We start from the raw sequence: 16,382 nt of genomic DNA, 5'->3' as shown, positions 1-16,382 counted from the left end.
AAACTTAATTGTGCTGTATTTGTAACACCTCAGGCAGATAGAAAACAAACATGTGGCAAACAAAACCGCACAATCAGTCACATGAATCTATCAAACCCTAAAATTATAGTTGAATACTAACAAACAGCTTACCTGGAATAAAGGATGACAATTCACAAACAGTTATCTAGGAATTAAAGTCTCTCTCTCTTTTTTTTTTGTATTTTTTTTTTACTAAAATAATTAAAAAATCACAGTATTTTAAGAAATAAAACCCACACTGGGATTTTAAGCACAATTTGTTTTCCTTTCTTTAAAACTTCTTTTTTTCTTCCTCCATTCACCATCTCAGCCAGCAGTCTCTACATTTAACCACAACGACAACAGGTAGTACTGACAAATGCAGAGATTTCCCTTGGTTAATTTTGAGGTACTAAGAAACAGGTGACTGTTTTATGCAAAGCAGTTTTTTTTTTAATCCTTTCTTTTCTTTTCTAAAGCAGTTGCATTCAGTCTGGAAAAGTGTACTGTATTAAAACTAGAAAAACGCACTGAAATTTGTGCGTCAAAAAGTTGTCCCCCCTTCTTCCACGCTCACGACGCGTCCATTCTCAAACAATCCAAGTCTCCATTGCAAAGCACATTGTGTAATGTAGGAACCCGGGAAGTTGCTTCGTTAGTCCAAGATGAATGTAACTTCCCATTGTCAAAATCCAGAAGAAAAGATGCAGTGATGTAATGGAGCCACTTATTCCATCATTTAAATAACTTTAATATACACACACTCACACAGGTACCAGTGCTTTGAAAATAGATCATTCAGTCCTAAAAGCAGCTTTGTTTCTTCCTTCAGCCCACCCCCCCACCCCTTTCATCACTGTTCAAGTAGGTTAATTAAAATCACACCAAATGCTTATTCGTTTTTGGCCTCTGTGTTCTCTTGGAGAGATTTATCGGCAGCCACACCAAGGACTGCAGTTTCATTCTTGTGGGAAAAATCCACCATTTCCTCACTGCTTTCCTTTGCTTCTGCTGATGGTACCTTAACATTCTCCTCTGCGTTCTCCTTCAGCTGTTCATCCTCCCTGGTCCCTCGCTTACTTTCATTCAGGGCCCTGAAATTTGAGCAACAGAAAGTGGAAAACTTTTCGATCAGACCCACAGAAAACAAAGCCCTCCTTTACTTATTGCAGCAGGGAAAAACAGCTCGCTTCTCCTCTAATGACATTCACAGAGAATACAACCAGTCAAACATCCAGCATCTAATATGATACATATGCTTGCAACAGGACAAGTAACACAATGAAACACTAATTTCTGCGCATTCAGAGTTTGATATTTGGTACTTATTCATTATGGGCTGTTGAACATAAGGGGCAGGAATAATCCCAAATTTGATGTTTGACCTTTTCATTAGAGGTCACTGAAAGGTCAACCCCCTTCCTCTTTTCCCTTGTACTCATCATTTGTATTAGAATTGGTCCCAAAGTGTGCTAGGTATGTGAGCGTGAAGACAGTCCTTCCCTGAAGAGTGAACAGTCTAAAAAGGCTAATGGCTTTTCAACCACTGAAGTGCCTAATGAGCTGCAGTCTTTAAACTCGGTACACTCGTCATTACGATGATAAAGCCCCGCTGCGTGAGGTGCTGTCAAACACAGTGTAAGCACTTTAGGGCAGAGACTCTGACTATCTAAATACACAAGACAAAGGATAAGAACACTGAAGTGTCTGTTATCCCCAAAAGCAGGGTTATCATACGTCTGGGTTTTCCCAGACACTACCTCTTTTTTGACCCTCCGCCTTCTGTCTGGGCAGATTTTTCAAACAACAGGCAATGTCCGGGATTTTTGCAGAGCAGTCATTGCAGCTCAGAAATAGCCCCAACTGGTCCATTTCCCTGCAGCCACAGCTGATGGATCCCGCCCACCCCAGGCCCCCAGCCCTGGGGCGAGGGGGAGCGGGGGGCCCCGCAAGGAGGCGCTGACTGATGGGTGTCGCTGCATCCTGGGCTTGTGCCAGCCACCCTGTCAATATGACAGGGAGCAACACTGTCCCTCGCCTCCGGTGAGTACCCCTGCGAGCACTAGTACACACACTCCAGGTACCCCCTCCAGCACCCCCAGATCCCCCTCCCGGTACACCACACCCTCAGTACCCGCCAAATACCCCCTCCAGCACTCCCAGCTGTCCTCCCCTCTTCAGCTCCCTCCCCCTCCAGCAGTGACCTCTTTTTGGGACCCTGAAATACGGTAACCCTACCCAAAAGGTCGTCAGCCTAGCAAGATACAAAAACAACATTAACGTGTCTTCCAAGTGACAGTAATTTTGCAAGAACCCTCCATTTTGGAGTACGTAAGGAGCATTTAAGAGATTTCAGACAAAAATATTCTCAAAGGCAAGTGACTGTACCAAACACCACAGCTGACTGCACCATCCACGTGCAATAGTGTGGACTGCTATTAATGAGTGCACAATATAAAATCATTTGCTATTAACCTCAGAGTAGGACTTTTAGAGAGATGTCCTCTGCCTGAAGATTTCAAAACTTTAGTGCACATAATTTACCATAAGTTTAATATCAGTGTTCTAAGACAAAGACTAGAAAGGGAAACCAAAAGAGTGGAGCCCATGCGGAAAGTGCACAATGATTTGTAGGCATCTTCAATGCTGGCTTATGAGCTCGAAAATGGCAACAGTAGTCTCCAGCTTCATTAGGTCAATGAAGTGGTGTTCGGATCAGGATGACTTTTAGCATTGGATTCTGAGGTCCGGTTTAAGGCCAACCTGGTCCCATGATTCAAGTTTGGATTAGATAGCACTGTATTCCTGGAGCTGTTCACACAAGATTCTGGACCAAAATGGCGGAAGTTTCTGAAGATGAGCTGTACTTGTGAGACTTCTCCCATCTTGGGCCACATCTCGAAAAGAGGTTCCGTCCAGCCTGGGATCTGATCCAGGCCTGAAGTTGCAAGGGAACACACTAACATCTGGGGTCTGCATCCAGCCCCCCCAATAATGGGGGAATAGAGAGAGTTAGACTGAGGTTTTGGTTCTGATCCATTTTGAGTACCATAGCCACCTTGGAATTCTGGGTTCACTAGATTCATAAATGTTAAGCCCAGAAGGGACCATTATGATTGTCTAGTTTGACCTCCTTTATAACACAGACCAGAGAATTTCACACAATGACTCCTATGGTGACTTCCTCGAATTATTTGTTCACCTCCCTGTGTTTGCCTTTACTAGGCTTGGGGTGGGGAGGAACAAAAATCTACAGTTGCCTTCAGCTGTGATGAAAAGTAGTCTGTAAACAAACTTACATGCCATGTCTCAGTACGTGCCGTTCCCACTCAGAGCCCTCTGTAAATGACCTCCCACAAAACTCACATGGAAAACGCTTCTCAGGAGCGCCACTGTCAGAGAACATCATGGAATCTGAGAAAGAGTAAAAGAAATGTCATTCACAGATTCATCAATGTTATGGCCAGAAGGGGCAATTACGATAAGCTAGTGCGGTCTCCTCTGCTATCCTTCTGAAAGGGTGTGTGTGTAGAGAGGAATCCTTTTGAAAAAGCTGGCTCAAACTCTTAACACACTTTGCAGTTCAAGATTCCTGCTCCCCATCTTCAAAACGTCTCTGCAAACCAATGTGATGAAGTTTACCACCCACAGGCACATCCCCTTTCTCCACATTTCAGTGGCCAGAGAACATGCATACCTCCCTCAGAGTTCAAAATCAATTTTATGAGGGAAGCTTAATGTGGAAACAGCTTGTAAGAAAGAAAATAAATACAAGTCTAAATACATTTTTCGGTCACAAAGCTAATTTTGGGCGACGCAGTCTCATTATAGTAGGCATCTGATCCCCAAATATGAGTCCCTCATGCCCATGTCTATAATATCTCATATGTAAAGCAGTACTGATACCATTCTCCAGTGATATTTAACTGGATCAGTGTTTCCTCCCATCCTGATCTTTTACACAAAATGTCACTGCCCTGATCTGCAGAAGCGCCAAGCACCTACAACTTCAACTGAAGTCAGGGGAGGCTGTGGACACTCAGCACTTCTAAAAACCAAGCCCTTCGTGAATGGAGCCAGCTTTAACAAAAGATGAAACCTTCACTCACAAATTAAGAAGATCGCCACACAAGCCATTAAAAATAATTGCACAGACTATCTCAGTTGATTCTTTTCACTGGAAATGAGACAGCACCATCTGTTCAGAGCATTAATTCCTTAGCAGGGATTATCTTGAGCAAGAAATCAACAGAATGCCTTTCTGACTCCTCCCCAACTACATAATGAAAGAAAAGGGATTTTGCTTCATTCCGTTTTGATCTCTGCTTGCCTGGTTTCTTCACTTTCAAATGTAGTCCATTCAAGTTCAAGCTATGACTCAAACTTACCCACACACTCACTCCCACTCTCTGTATGCATGTTTTGTACAGATGTGTGTTGCTACGAGTTTGTAACCTTCATCAGTTGTTTAAATTGTCGGGGGAATGTTCCTTTCCACAGCTTTTATCCTTTTCCCTTGAAGGAGAACTGGCTTCAGATTTCACAGGATGCAGCCCTTCATTATATGGCTAAGATCCACGGGGCCAGATACTCAGCTGATGTGAATCAGCATGGAGTCAATGGCACCAGGCCAGTTTACACCAGTTGAAGCTCTGGCCCCTAAGCTTAGTCATACACACTTATGTGTGTCGTACAAACGTATAAGTACCACTAGAACACCTTATCTCTGCACCAGGACTAGTCTATCACCTACAGAGAGTAAGAAGTTTTGGGGGCAAGAGCTGCTCTTATGTTCAAGAATACACCTACAGTACAACAGCCAATGGGAAATTTATTCTGGGTCTGTGCAGAGGAGGTGCAGACAACAGACCCTATTTTGTTCAAATGCATGAGGGGGATTTAGACTTGTAATTCCCATTAATATTAATGAGTGTTAGCCTAGGAACTCCTCCACCCTTTCTGAACAGACCATGTTCTCCTCTCCCACTCCCCATGACTTCCCGGTCAGTTTGGTTTTAAGGTTTGTAAATGTGGATGGCTCCCTGAATTACAAATCAAGCTGAAAGCAGTAAGGTCATCTCAGATCTATCAAGCTGGGTATATGACATGGTTCCAAGGGGAAAAGGATATTTTGTACACGCTCAAGACACCTGACTGCCTTTGACTGTGTGTTATTTTGTGGGCATACATTGCTTGTTTGCTAATGTATGAATCATTTCACAATCTGAGTTCTAAGATCAAAGGATAGAAGTTCACAGGGAGAGACTGTGTGTCTAGGACACTGCTTCTAGCAAGAGGTGGCACGTAGCTGCTCTGTCTCAGAAGCATCCCAGGAAAGGAACATCATCCCTCCCCTCCCTTTTGTTGTTAATTTTCTGCTGTCCTACACCAAGTTATTCCTTTCCCCCAGCCCCGCACACAACAACTTATCTGTGCTGACATGTTGTACCCAGGCTCCATCCATTCCCTGCCACCCTTCACCCATCTTCTCCAGGGAGCAATATGTGGTTGCACAGCTTTGCTTACTCCTGCATTCATGGATTCTGTGGTTCCAGTAGCCCACATAAGGATGTGACAGGGATTCTTACTTCCCTGTGCTGACTTATAGGCCAAGTCATGACCTAGCCCATGGTGAGAAATCCCAACTGTACTGAAGTCATTGACCTGAGTGGAGCTGTGGTGTATTAAAACTGGGTTAAAATTACAGTCACATCAACTTTTAGGGGATTTTCCTGGTCCGGTTTGCAGGATAGGGGGCTTTATAGGGAAGCATGAGATTTGGGCCTAACAGCAGTCAGTCTACAGACAGCCAGGCTACAGTAAGATGGGGAGACTTGTGCTTCTTTGTTTTAGGGAGCAGCCTGCTTTCTCTCTCTCTGTTTTTGGGTTCTTGTGTGTAACTGTTCTTAATTCTAAGAAATAAAAATAGTGTTATACTACAAACTTCCAGCAAGAGCACTTATGTTTTTTTTCTAACTTTTCTCTGTGCGTGTTTTGAACATAACAGGGAGCAGAATTTCATCCATGGTACTTACAGTTGAAAGAGGCCTGTTATGTAAAGTCCAGTCCCTGGCACAAGATGCAGAGTGAAATTTTCATGTCCTAATGACATAGAAGACTAAGTCTCATTGAAAGTCAATGGAACTTGGACTTTTAAAGTGCCTAATGTTATTTTGAAAATGGGACAAAGGCACTTTTGAAAATTTTACCCACAGTGTCTCTAACAGCGGATATATGTACCATGTCAGATATTACATGGATACTATTGCAGCTGATACTAGCTAAAAGGGAGAGAAGAGAGATCATTTGCTAAAGAGTAATCAGCAGAGAATGGTAGGTAAATAAAATCCTCAAAAAAGTATGATTTTTCGACCCATTGTTTGATCAAACATGGATTATTTTAACCACTCACAGATGGAGAGACCCAGCTGCAAGTGAAAATATATATACATAAAATGGTGAAATACTCTCCACATTATAACCATTGTCTTTGGGAAATGTAGATATTTCTACTGTCCCTGATGATTAAAACCCCAATCCGGATAGTTCTAATCTTGTATTTGCATAATAAAAAGCATCCAGAGATGTATGTATCCTGAACACAAGTTAAAATAAAATGTTTACTGTGTTGGTCTACATAAGAAGGTAATAGGTCTGCTGCAGCTGCAAGTCAGGGGATCTGGTCCTCTCGCTAAAGCAGTCAGTACAGGCTGATGCTTTCAGCACTGCAGCTCCTAGGCTCGAAACCCACTGTTGATCTGACATGACTAATTACATTGACACTAACTTACACTTTTACCTAGGATGCTGCACCTTTACAGATGCCATATTTTTGAGTATTTGTGAAAAAGACATCCCTTCTGCTGATCTTTTAATTTCTCTCGTGCCACCATCAAAGATCTCATGGAAAAAAGATTTGATAAGAGCTATGTAGTTTCTTAACCAACACTCCTCCCGCTCATTCAGGGCCATCCCTAGGAGAGTGCGGGGTCCAGGCCTGAAGTGACATCACTTCTGGGACCGACCGCGCCGGGGGCAGGTAGGGGAGGCTGGGGAGGCGGTGCCTCCCCAAACAGCCAGCCTGGCCCTGCTCACACTCTGCCCCCCCGAGGGCCTCGCTTCAGTATCGCCGCTGGGCTCCAGGGGGCTGGGCTATGCTGCCTGCCTTCCCGGGGCTGGGGAGGCTTCAGCGGTGGCTCTCCCTCCCGGCGCGCTCTCCCTCGGGTGGAAGGGGCAGGGCTGGGGGTAGCCTCCCCCGGCCAGCGGTTCACCCACCGCCCATGCGGGGCCAGCTAATTGCACCAGCCCACGGGGCCCCCCCAAAGCATGGGGCCCAGAGCGGTCACCCTGATTCGCCATCCCCTAGGGACGGCTCTGCCCTCATTAAAAAAAAGCTCTGGGTGAGTTATCACTGAGCACAAAAGCTGTTAAAAAGCAATGTCCTAACTATGGACTGTGCCATGATACTCAAATAGCTAACATGCTGAGATTTCATTGGAAGGAAAGACATAACCTAAACCCACATTCTGTTCTATACGTTGCCTGTGAGACAACAGCAATAAGTTTAAAAAACTTCAAGGAGATGGGTATTTTCCCTTCTGAAATCGTTTTTGAATGCAATTTTGAATTCTTTTTAAGTTCACAAAAAAAATTTACAGCATTCCTTTAGTTGGATGTAGAGAGAAATTGGTAACCTGCCAGTCAGCAGCATGATAGAATGTGGGAACTGGATGGCATAGGGAACTGGTAATGGGATTCATCTTTGAGAGTCACTAGTTCAAAATGAACCCTGGTTAGCGGTGGCTGCCATATTATGTCTGGTTGATAGAAGTACGCAATATAGGGTGGGTTCTGAGACTGCACAGAGTACTTCAGTTCTTGGGGCTATTGGTCTAGCAAATTACATAAAAATTACATTGGTCTAGCAAATTACACTAAATCGACTTAGAAATATTAAAGGAAAAAGCCCAGTATTATGAATAGAAGATTTCTCTTTCATATTCCCTCCCAACTAATGTTGGTTAAATTACCAGGATCAGCAGCTGCAGAAAAGAAGAATGCCATTCTCCTTCTGATGAGCGCTTTATGAACAGAGTGTGCTACTGAGTAAAATAGAGTAGGACTGCACAGAAGAGCTGGCCAGAAAATGGAAAATCTCTTTCCAAGAAAAATTTCACATTTTTGAAAAAAATAATTGTCCCGAACCAGGATGAAACATCAAAACAGTGAGAATTTTCAGAGGAAGGGTTGAGAACAATTCCATCTTGGGAGAACTGATATGGAATTTTCTGCCTGCCTGCCAAGAAGGCTCTTGCAAATTTCATTTGTGGAACTGATGAGAGCCGTCTAACTTGCCTGCCTGAGAGGCAGAGAGCCGGGACATTTGACTTCTCCTCCAGCTCTGTGACCTAGAGCAGCAGAGAGCTGGGGTACTCAGCCACTCCAGCCCAGAGCTGGGGCAGAGAGAGAAGAGGCTGAGGGTGTTCAGCCTTGGCACCTCTTTTGGGAAAGGTTTTGTCAATGTCACTGGAAGAAAATGTGAAAAATGTCAGTTTTAGGTTGCCTAGCTCTTGTAACTTGAAATTGACAGATGATTCAGGCCCTGATTCAGCCACTCACTTCAGCAAGTTCTCAGCTTGAAGCAAGTGAATTGTCTGACTGCAACCAATGGGAGTACTCACATCCGAAAAGTTAGGCGCATCCTTAAGTATGTTGCTGAACTGGGGTCTTAATAGGTAATGTGCTTCCAAGATGGAGCACTTTGTTATTCTTGCTTCACAGCTGCCAGCCAGTCTGAACCTAAAAAGGGGAGTCACGCATAGAGGAGAGGGAGGACAAAAAGCTAACGAAGAGCAAGACAAGAGAACGATGATGGTCCAAAAATAAATGTCTCCACTAACTTCGATATCACAAAGCATTAACATGGAACAGGAAGGTTGCATATGGGTTACCGACATACAAATGCTACAGAACAATTTGCTGACATGTACAAAAGATCTCAGTTGCCTAGATGTGATCTGCTTTTTCTCTATATGCACGCTGTCTATTAGGCCTTTGCTGACATGTGTCTATGGTTCCTGAAAAATCTCTTGTTAAGTCAATGGCTCATCTTGTTCTATGGGGCTTTCAGAGACATTCCTATGCCCAGACTGGGAGAAAAGGAAGCAATACTGACCTCTCTCTTCAGTCTTGGGGCTCATCTCCTCTTCCTTTTCTTCCTCATCACTGCTGGAGCTCTCGGTTTTCCCTTTCATTTGTTCCAGCTGATCCAAGTTAACCCGTCCAACCAGCTCAAAATTACGACTCACCTTAAAAGAAACAATATAAACATTAATTAATATTCATGTCTATTTAAAAAAAATCAAACCTCTATTTGCAGAGTAATGGCTGATGAGTAAAATTTGCCAGAGGCCATTTTACCAACACTCTGTCAAGTTAATACCCATTCCCTTGAAACACAATTAGACACTCCTCTAATTGTTTCGCTTAAGTTTTTTTGCAAAAAGAAAAGGAGTACTTGTGGCACCTTAGAGACTAACCAATTTATCTGAGCATGAGCTTTCGTGAGCTACAGCTCACTTCCGATGCATCCGATGAAGTGAGCTGTAGCTCAAGAAAGCTCATGCTCAAATAAATTGGTTAGTCTCTAAGGTGCCACAAGTACTCCTTTTCTTTTTGCGAATACAGACTAACACGGCTGTTACTCTGAAACCTGTCATTAAGTTTTTTTATACAGCATTTCTCCATGCTTCACCTTGCAACCATCTTAGCTGAGGGATCTTCCTTGTTTTTCCCTTATGTGCAGGTTTTAAACTTAATAAATAATAAAAATAATACAAGCACCACTATTAATCCCCAATCATTCTATAGTCTTCATCATTGCAGGGGATTACTAATCTTATGTGATATAATATTAATATAGCACCACGCTAATGCAACAGAATCCTTTATGAATGATTCATTCAGTTTAATGCATGGGAGATGGGTCCTTGAACTATACATGTCTGCTGTCCGAGTGACTCATTAGTAACAGATTAATTTTCATTACAAAGGGTTGCTAAGTGCTTCACAAACTGATTTACAAACTATAAAGGGAACACTTCACCCAGCAGTCAAATTCCGCTAACCCTCAGGTGAAATGCGCCAGCTATTTAACAGCTCACAGCAATAGTACCTAACAGGTTTAGGATGGGAAGTGAAGAACTCGTGTATCCAACTGAAACTGTGGACAAAGATTTACGACAGAGGCGTAGAATACAATTACCCAAGATGAAACGTGACCAGGACACTGGGGTTAATACCTTTTATGTGAACAGCGCCCTGGGATTTTTAATGACCAGTAGTGGTCACGACTTTGGATTCAGACTGATCTGAAACGACAGCACCTCCTATAGCACCAGCATTATGCCAAGGCTCTGATCCAGTACTGACTTAGAGAGCGGGGTGAATCCAGTACAACATTTCCTGCAGCACCTTGGATAAAGTAACAGCTTGGCACGGCTGTTTTCTGGGAGGGGAATTGCAATGAATTTAAAGCGCAAGTCACTTTACATCTGAGAAACTTTTACAAAGTGACGTGTTTTCCCACAGGGAAATGACAATAAACACAACAGCATGACAGTAGCACCTACACCTAAGGAGCACTGCTAGATACAAGTACTGCGCACAAAATAGTCTGAAATAACTAGTTTTTAAAGAGTGTGAGACAGCATGAACAAAGTAACTACTGGGGTTATTTCGGCTATGACTAGAGACAAGGAGAATACACCTCTGGCAAGAGCCAGGACGGGGTAAAATCTTCCCATAATGAAGCACCCAATCAAAGGCCTGGGGCATAGTGAATCCTGGTCCAGCACCCAGGCTGTGATCAGTGGGGGAAATGTGAGAGCTAAAAATTGTATATTGTGGAGGAGTAGAAAGATTCTAAAGCTGCAGTAAAGAGAAGGGGAGAGAAGCATGCCAATTATTAACAAGCTGACATAAGGAAAATAAACGCATTGCAGTTCACAGAGCTAGTTTTTAAAATGCAGTGGAATAACTTTTAGGGCAAAACAGATTCTGCTGACACTTTTGGCGCTCATTTTGTCAACAACATTTTTGGTTTGTTTAGCAAAAGTAGTGGGAGTAAATTTCCAGCATGGGGATTTAACTGCTTAGCTCCTGTTAACAAGAGTTAAGTGGTTATTTCCCTACAAAGTCTGACAAAAAATATGTATTCCTAAAATTCTGAGCTGAAGCAATGCAAAGCCTCAATCCTGGAGAGGATCATCCCTCACAAGAACATCTTGAGTTAGAATTAAAGGGCCTGATCCGAAGCCAACCGATATTACTGGACATATACTTAACGACTTCAATGGGTTTGGGTCACACCCATATAAAAATTAATATTGCTAAAGCACCCTTAACTTAGCATGATGTACACGTGATGTATTTTTTATGTATCTTTTCCTTAAGTGTAAACTAAAATGTATCACACAGTTATTAAAATATGCATTGCACGCCATGTTGTTGACGTTATTTATTTCCAGAGCAATCTCAACTTTGAAATCTCCCACCTTTTATGGGACTGGATCACACTGCCTTAATCGTTGCTTCATAACTATTAAAATAAGGTACATTCTCTACATAAACATTCAGGTATCTGAATGGCTCAGGAGGGGTACCCAAAATTCAGGAAAAAGCCCTACAAACAAACAAGATTTTGGAAAATAGGAATTTCACAAAAAAATTATTCCATCCTGGGGGTCAGTTCCAAATCTTGAATCACTTACCTTTGCTAAAAGTCAAGTCAACTTACCACTTGCAATGTGTACATAGTCCCAGAGAAAATCCTGCTAAGCACTTACTTTATGCTCATCCCGAAGATGAGCGTCCAGCTCCTCCGTGTGTTTGGTCTCGTAGTAGCAGAGTTGGCATTTGTAAGGTCTCAGTTCATTGTGCTTCTCTATGTGCTGCTGTAAGCTCTCATCACTGGAGCAGGTGAAGGTACACTTATCACAGCGGAAAACTACTCCCTGCAAGTATTTTGACAGTTTGGATCGGCAGACTTCGATGGGAACAACTCGCTCTTCTGTTGGGATAAATGTGATGAGAAGAGCATTTTCATTTTAAAAACGTCAGCACTGTATCCACAGCCTTCCCCCTCTTTCCCCCCGAGAAACAAGATTTGCTATGTTTGTATACAATCCATTTACCAGCAAGTAATTTGCAACGTTTTCTTGAGGGTGGGATAAGATGGGGGGGGGGGAGGGAGGGAGGGAGGGGAGGGGAGCTAAACTGGACTGACACAAAGAAATGCAACTACATTCCCTCCACAAAAGGTAGGGTCAATTCTCTTCAAGGCAGTGAATGCAGAGGTCACCCTGAAAACTATCACTAATTAGGTGGGAGAAAGGGAAGGAAGAGAGGAAAGGGGTGTGGCCAGGAGTCAGGGCCGCAGAGTCTGGGAGTTGGTGGGTAGGAAACAGTTGACGGGATGGTGGGTCTTTCTGATGATGGCTGAGCTGAGCATACCAAGGGAAGAGCCTTTAAATATTACGGTGGTAGCCTAGTCACAGACCAGGACTCCACTGCACTAGATGTTGTACAGATTAGCTTTTAAATATTGTGACTGTAAGACTAGAGATTAACATCCATTTCATTTCTCACCCAGGTGCTTAATTCTACCAATTCAGTTTTTCATGCCAACCTGCCCAATGTGTTAATATACATTTCAGGTTTTAGTTTAAATATATAGTGAAAAATTATTCTACTGAATTTTAATATTACTCACACACAGACAGGTGTATATACTGTATATAACACACACAGACACACACACTCATGTAACAACGTAACCGATAAGAAGTTTTCCATGTTTCCACTGAGCTAGAATCCTACAATTTGGTTCCTTCATCCACTATCGGCCACTGAGTATTGTGTGCACACAAGGGAAATCCCCCATTCAATATAGGGTCACCAAAAGGTCATCATTACTTAACTGCCCTTTTGAACTAGGGCACAGGAATTTAAGACTGTTATTCCTTAAGCACTGCAGGTTAAGAGGCAGTTCAATGTTTGTAACATAGTGAACATCACTAACAACTTATTTTAAAGAAGTAGGCCCAATTCTCAGCTAATGTAAACTGGTGTAGCTCCATAAATTTCAACGGAGCTCTGCCACAGAAGAGGTGGATCCAGATCAATGTATCAGTTTCTTTGGTAAAGTGGAAACATGGGGTCTCTTGCCTCCCATTTGGAGAAATTAAAGTAATCCTGGTTTCTAGTAATTTATTGTACATATAGAATTCCTAGACAACCCCCCCCCCCCAACCACCACACACACACATACAGGAGTGATATGCATATAATAAATGCATTTATCATGCCTCTCTGCCCATTTCACGTACCCTCTCTGCCCATTAATCTATTTTTCAAATATTTAAATATTCCAAACCCCTCAGCTCCTTCAAGCATCTGTTTATTAAACAAAAACAAACAAAAAAACAACTTGATTTTGAAATATTTCCTTCTCCTCAGACCACTCCAAAAAGTGGAATTTTCCCCAAAGCTATTCTTGCTAACGGCTCAGAACAAGTAAGATTTGCTCCTGCACCAGTGACAGTTGTTCCACCTGTAAAAATGCAAGGCCCTTCAGGGGAAGAAAAAACCGGTGAGGTGGGGAGGCTACAAGATAACAGGATTTAAAGTTGTGACCATTTGGGGGCATAGGAAAGCTATTTTCGAAGGCTCCCTCCGAGTTCTGTGCATTTGAACTTGTGGAATCAAGGCACCGGCTTTAAAGCTGCTTTCAGCACTGGAAAAATATCAGAGCCTTTCGTCATATGCTGGATAGGAAAGCACATCAGAGAATGGCCAGTAAAATGTAACTGCATCGTCTGGGCTAAATTAAAGGCTAATAGCTGAGCTGGGCACAGATCTGGAGTTCTCCGGTTCCAGTTACAGAACTTCCAAGGACTCTCCAAATCGGACTGCCATGAAACCCAAGAGTGACTCAGAAGTCTCCTCACCACTGTGTGCCTGCAATGCAGGCTCTGGTCCTATAAATTCCTTCCCCCTTCAGACTAGGAAAGGGCACAGAATCACTGCTCCTCTGTGCCTATAAAAGGGAAGTTAAACCACACTGACGATGTGTAACTGATTGAGCTGAGTAGGTGACACATGGCAGAAGGCTCTCAGGGGCAGACTAACAACATCCTGCGCCCATAACTTTTAATGGGAAACATACTCCTTGCTTAAACTTCTCTAACAAACCATTCGATGCTCTAGCTCATAATGGCTTTCACCACAGTTAATGGGTGGTGATAGAAGTTGAGCCATTCACTGGGCTAAAGAGAAGATGATGTGCTGTCAAGTGTCAGCTACATCCTGTGAAATCAGGGACCTTTCATTCCAGTTGGGGCCTCTGGACATCATCTCAACAGAAACAATATTTACAGTGCATTTTCATCCTTCAGTGCCATATGGCAAAGAAACGAACATCACACTGAGAACTAGCCAGTACAAGGTTGTACACCTGTAACTAGTTATCCACTGGGGAGGGAGAAGGGGCACCAAGCAACATACTGGACCAGATCCTCAGCTGGTGTAAATTAGCATAGCTCCACTGTTTTTATGCACAGCATCCATTACTCACCCTCAACCCCCTGCAAAATTAGTGCTTGGACAGACAGCCTGACACCAAGCCCTCTGTCTGTCTCTGGAATGGCTTCAGAACAGACTGCACCAGGGCAGCTACCCCATGCCTCACTCCTGCCCAGAAAGGCTTAGCTTTCAAGATCCAAAGATATTTCAGTGCCCTCGCACATTAACCCCTCGACCGCTCTACTGAGGCTGCCATAATTAGTGTCAAACACCATGGTGAGGTTTTTGATCTGTCATATGTTCATCAGGAAGGAGGACTTGGATGGATGATTCAGGCATTGACCTGGTGGTCCTTTAGCATTTGGGTGCTATGTGTATGGAAGAATGGCTCTTCGTAGGCCCTTGAAAGCGGACATCATCTGACTCTTCCCAGGCCCAAGTCTCATTTACACTAAGGCCTCTTTACAATGCCTGAATGGTATAAAAGGGAATTTCTGTAGGATTCACTGCAACAACGTTCACAAAGGCTATTTACAATGAAGCTTTGCCTAAGGACGATGGGGGGCAGGGAGAGAGGAAAAGAACTTGGAAAGTTTGGATACTTTTTGCCCTTTTTTGGAGGGGTCTCTTAGTAGTGTTGACTATCAAGTTCATTTATTTGGTCTGTGTTTTCAGGTTTTTATTTTGTATGTCTAGAGATCTAAGATAGGAGCACTGGATAAATTGGATAAAATTAAAAGACAAACATACGTCTTTTTTCACAGGGCCAGATTAGAATGGAGATGAAAAATGCTCTATCTTATAGAGCTTGTTGGAAAATGGAAACAGAAGCGCAGCTCAGCAAGGAGCGCAAATGTGCAAACGCGCACACATGGTCCCATCTAGCAAATGGTCTGGTCTCTATTATTTACAGACACCAATAACTCTTAGGGGACTGTTCTGGCAGTTGGGCAGAGGGATGCTTCACAGCTGCCACGTGGGCAGCTCTGCTCTACTTGAAGACTCACCAAGACAGGGGTTCAAGGCTGCTCTGCATGGCTGGAGCATTGCAAAGTCGCTGCAGTGTGCCAAGGAACTGACCCACAGTTTCACAAAAGAGTTATCTGCCTGCTTCCTTGGGGTGTTGTGAGGATCGACTCATTAATGTCTCCACAGTGCTTTGAACACGTAAAGTGCTACGAAAGGTTATTGAACATTCGCAATTTTCCTCAAAAATCTTGCATTAGTGGAAGTTTTCCAACCAGGTCTAGCGCGCTGCAACCCATTGTCTTATCTACATTTGTTTATTCCCACTTTAAAAGTTGTGCCTAATCGCACGGTCCAGATACAAACACAGGACAGAGAACATCATCACTAGGGCTCCTATGTGTGGTAACACAAGTAATGATAACAACTCCTCGCACAAACTATACCTAGTGAACTCTTCTGACCCAATCAGTACCCCAGAAGTGCTGATAAACACATTCCTCAGTGATGCTTCTATTAGCCCAAATACACCCTAACCCACCTTCTTCTCAAAAGCCATTGAAGACGGATCCTGCAGATCAACAGACTTGAGCTGTCTAGTGCTAGAATACCTCTGGAGGATGATCTCAGCACTGAGTGCCATTGCCTGCCAAGCTTTTACACTCACTGAGCTGGCTCTATGACATGCCTTTTGAGTCCTGGGAAGGTCTGTATGATCTCCCCAGATGCCCCTTCAACATAGTCTTTCCAACAGCCGGAAGTACCTATCAATGCTATCTACTTCATTGTTTGGAGCCTTTCTAAACCTGAAGCAGCCCAGAATATAGTGAAGT

At 43.3% G+C, this 16,382-nt stretch overlaps 1 protein-coding gene across 6 annotated transcripts in view; it reads right to left on the bottom strand.

Annotated features, from left to right (window-relative positions):
• Positions 1-843: 843 nt before the first annotated feature.
• Positions 844-16,382, bottom strand: part of ZNF462 (zinc finger protein 462) — a 102,356-nt gene continuing 86,817 nt past the window's right edge. For 5 of the 6 annotated variants that reach the window (XM_074953674.1, XM_074953675.1, XM_074953677.1 and 2 more), the window contains 4 exons: positions 11,847-12,070; positions 9,176-9,308; positions 3,300-3,414; positions 844-1,094 (listed from right to left, as the gene is read on the bottom strand). In XM_074953674.1, coding sequence (XP_074809775.1) covers positions 893-1,094; positions 3,300-3,414; positions 9,176-9,308; positions 11,847-12,070 — 674 coding nt within the window. In that variant the 3' untranslated portion in view covers positions 844-892. Of the gene's footprint in view, positions 1,095-3,299; positions 3,415-9,175; positions 9,309-11,846; positions 12,071-16,382 lie in introns of those variants that run through there. The other variant, XM_074953678.1, reaches the window with a different exon arrangement.

The sequence above is a fragment of the Natator depressus genome, chromosome 5, assembly GCF_965152275.1.
Source record: "Natator depressus isolate rNatDep1 chromosome 5, rNatDep2.hap1, whole genome shotgun sequence".
Taxonomy (NCBI): domain Eukaryota; kingdom Metazoa; phylum Chordata; order Testudines; family Cheloniidae; genus Natator; species Natator depressus.
The sequence above is the reverse complement of the archived record's forward strand: the minus strand, read 5'-3'. Positions and strand labels throughout refer to the sequence as shown.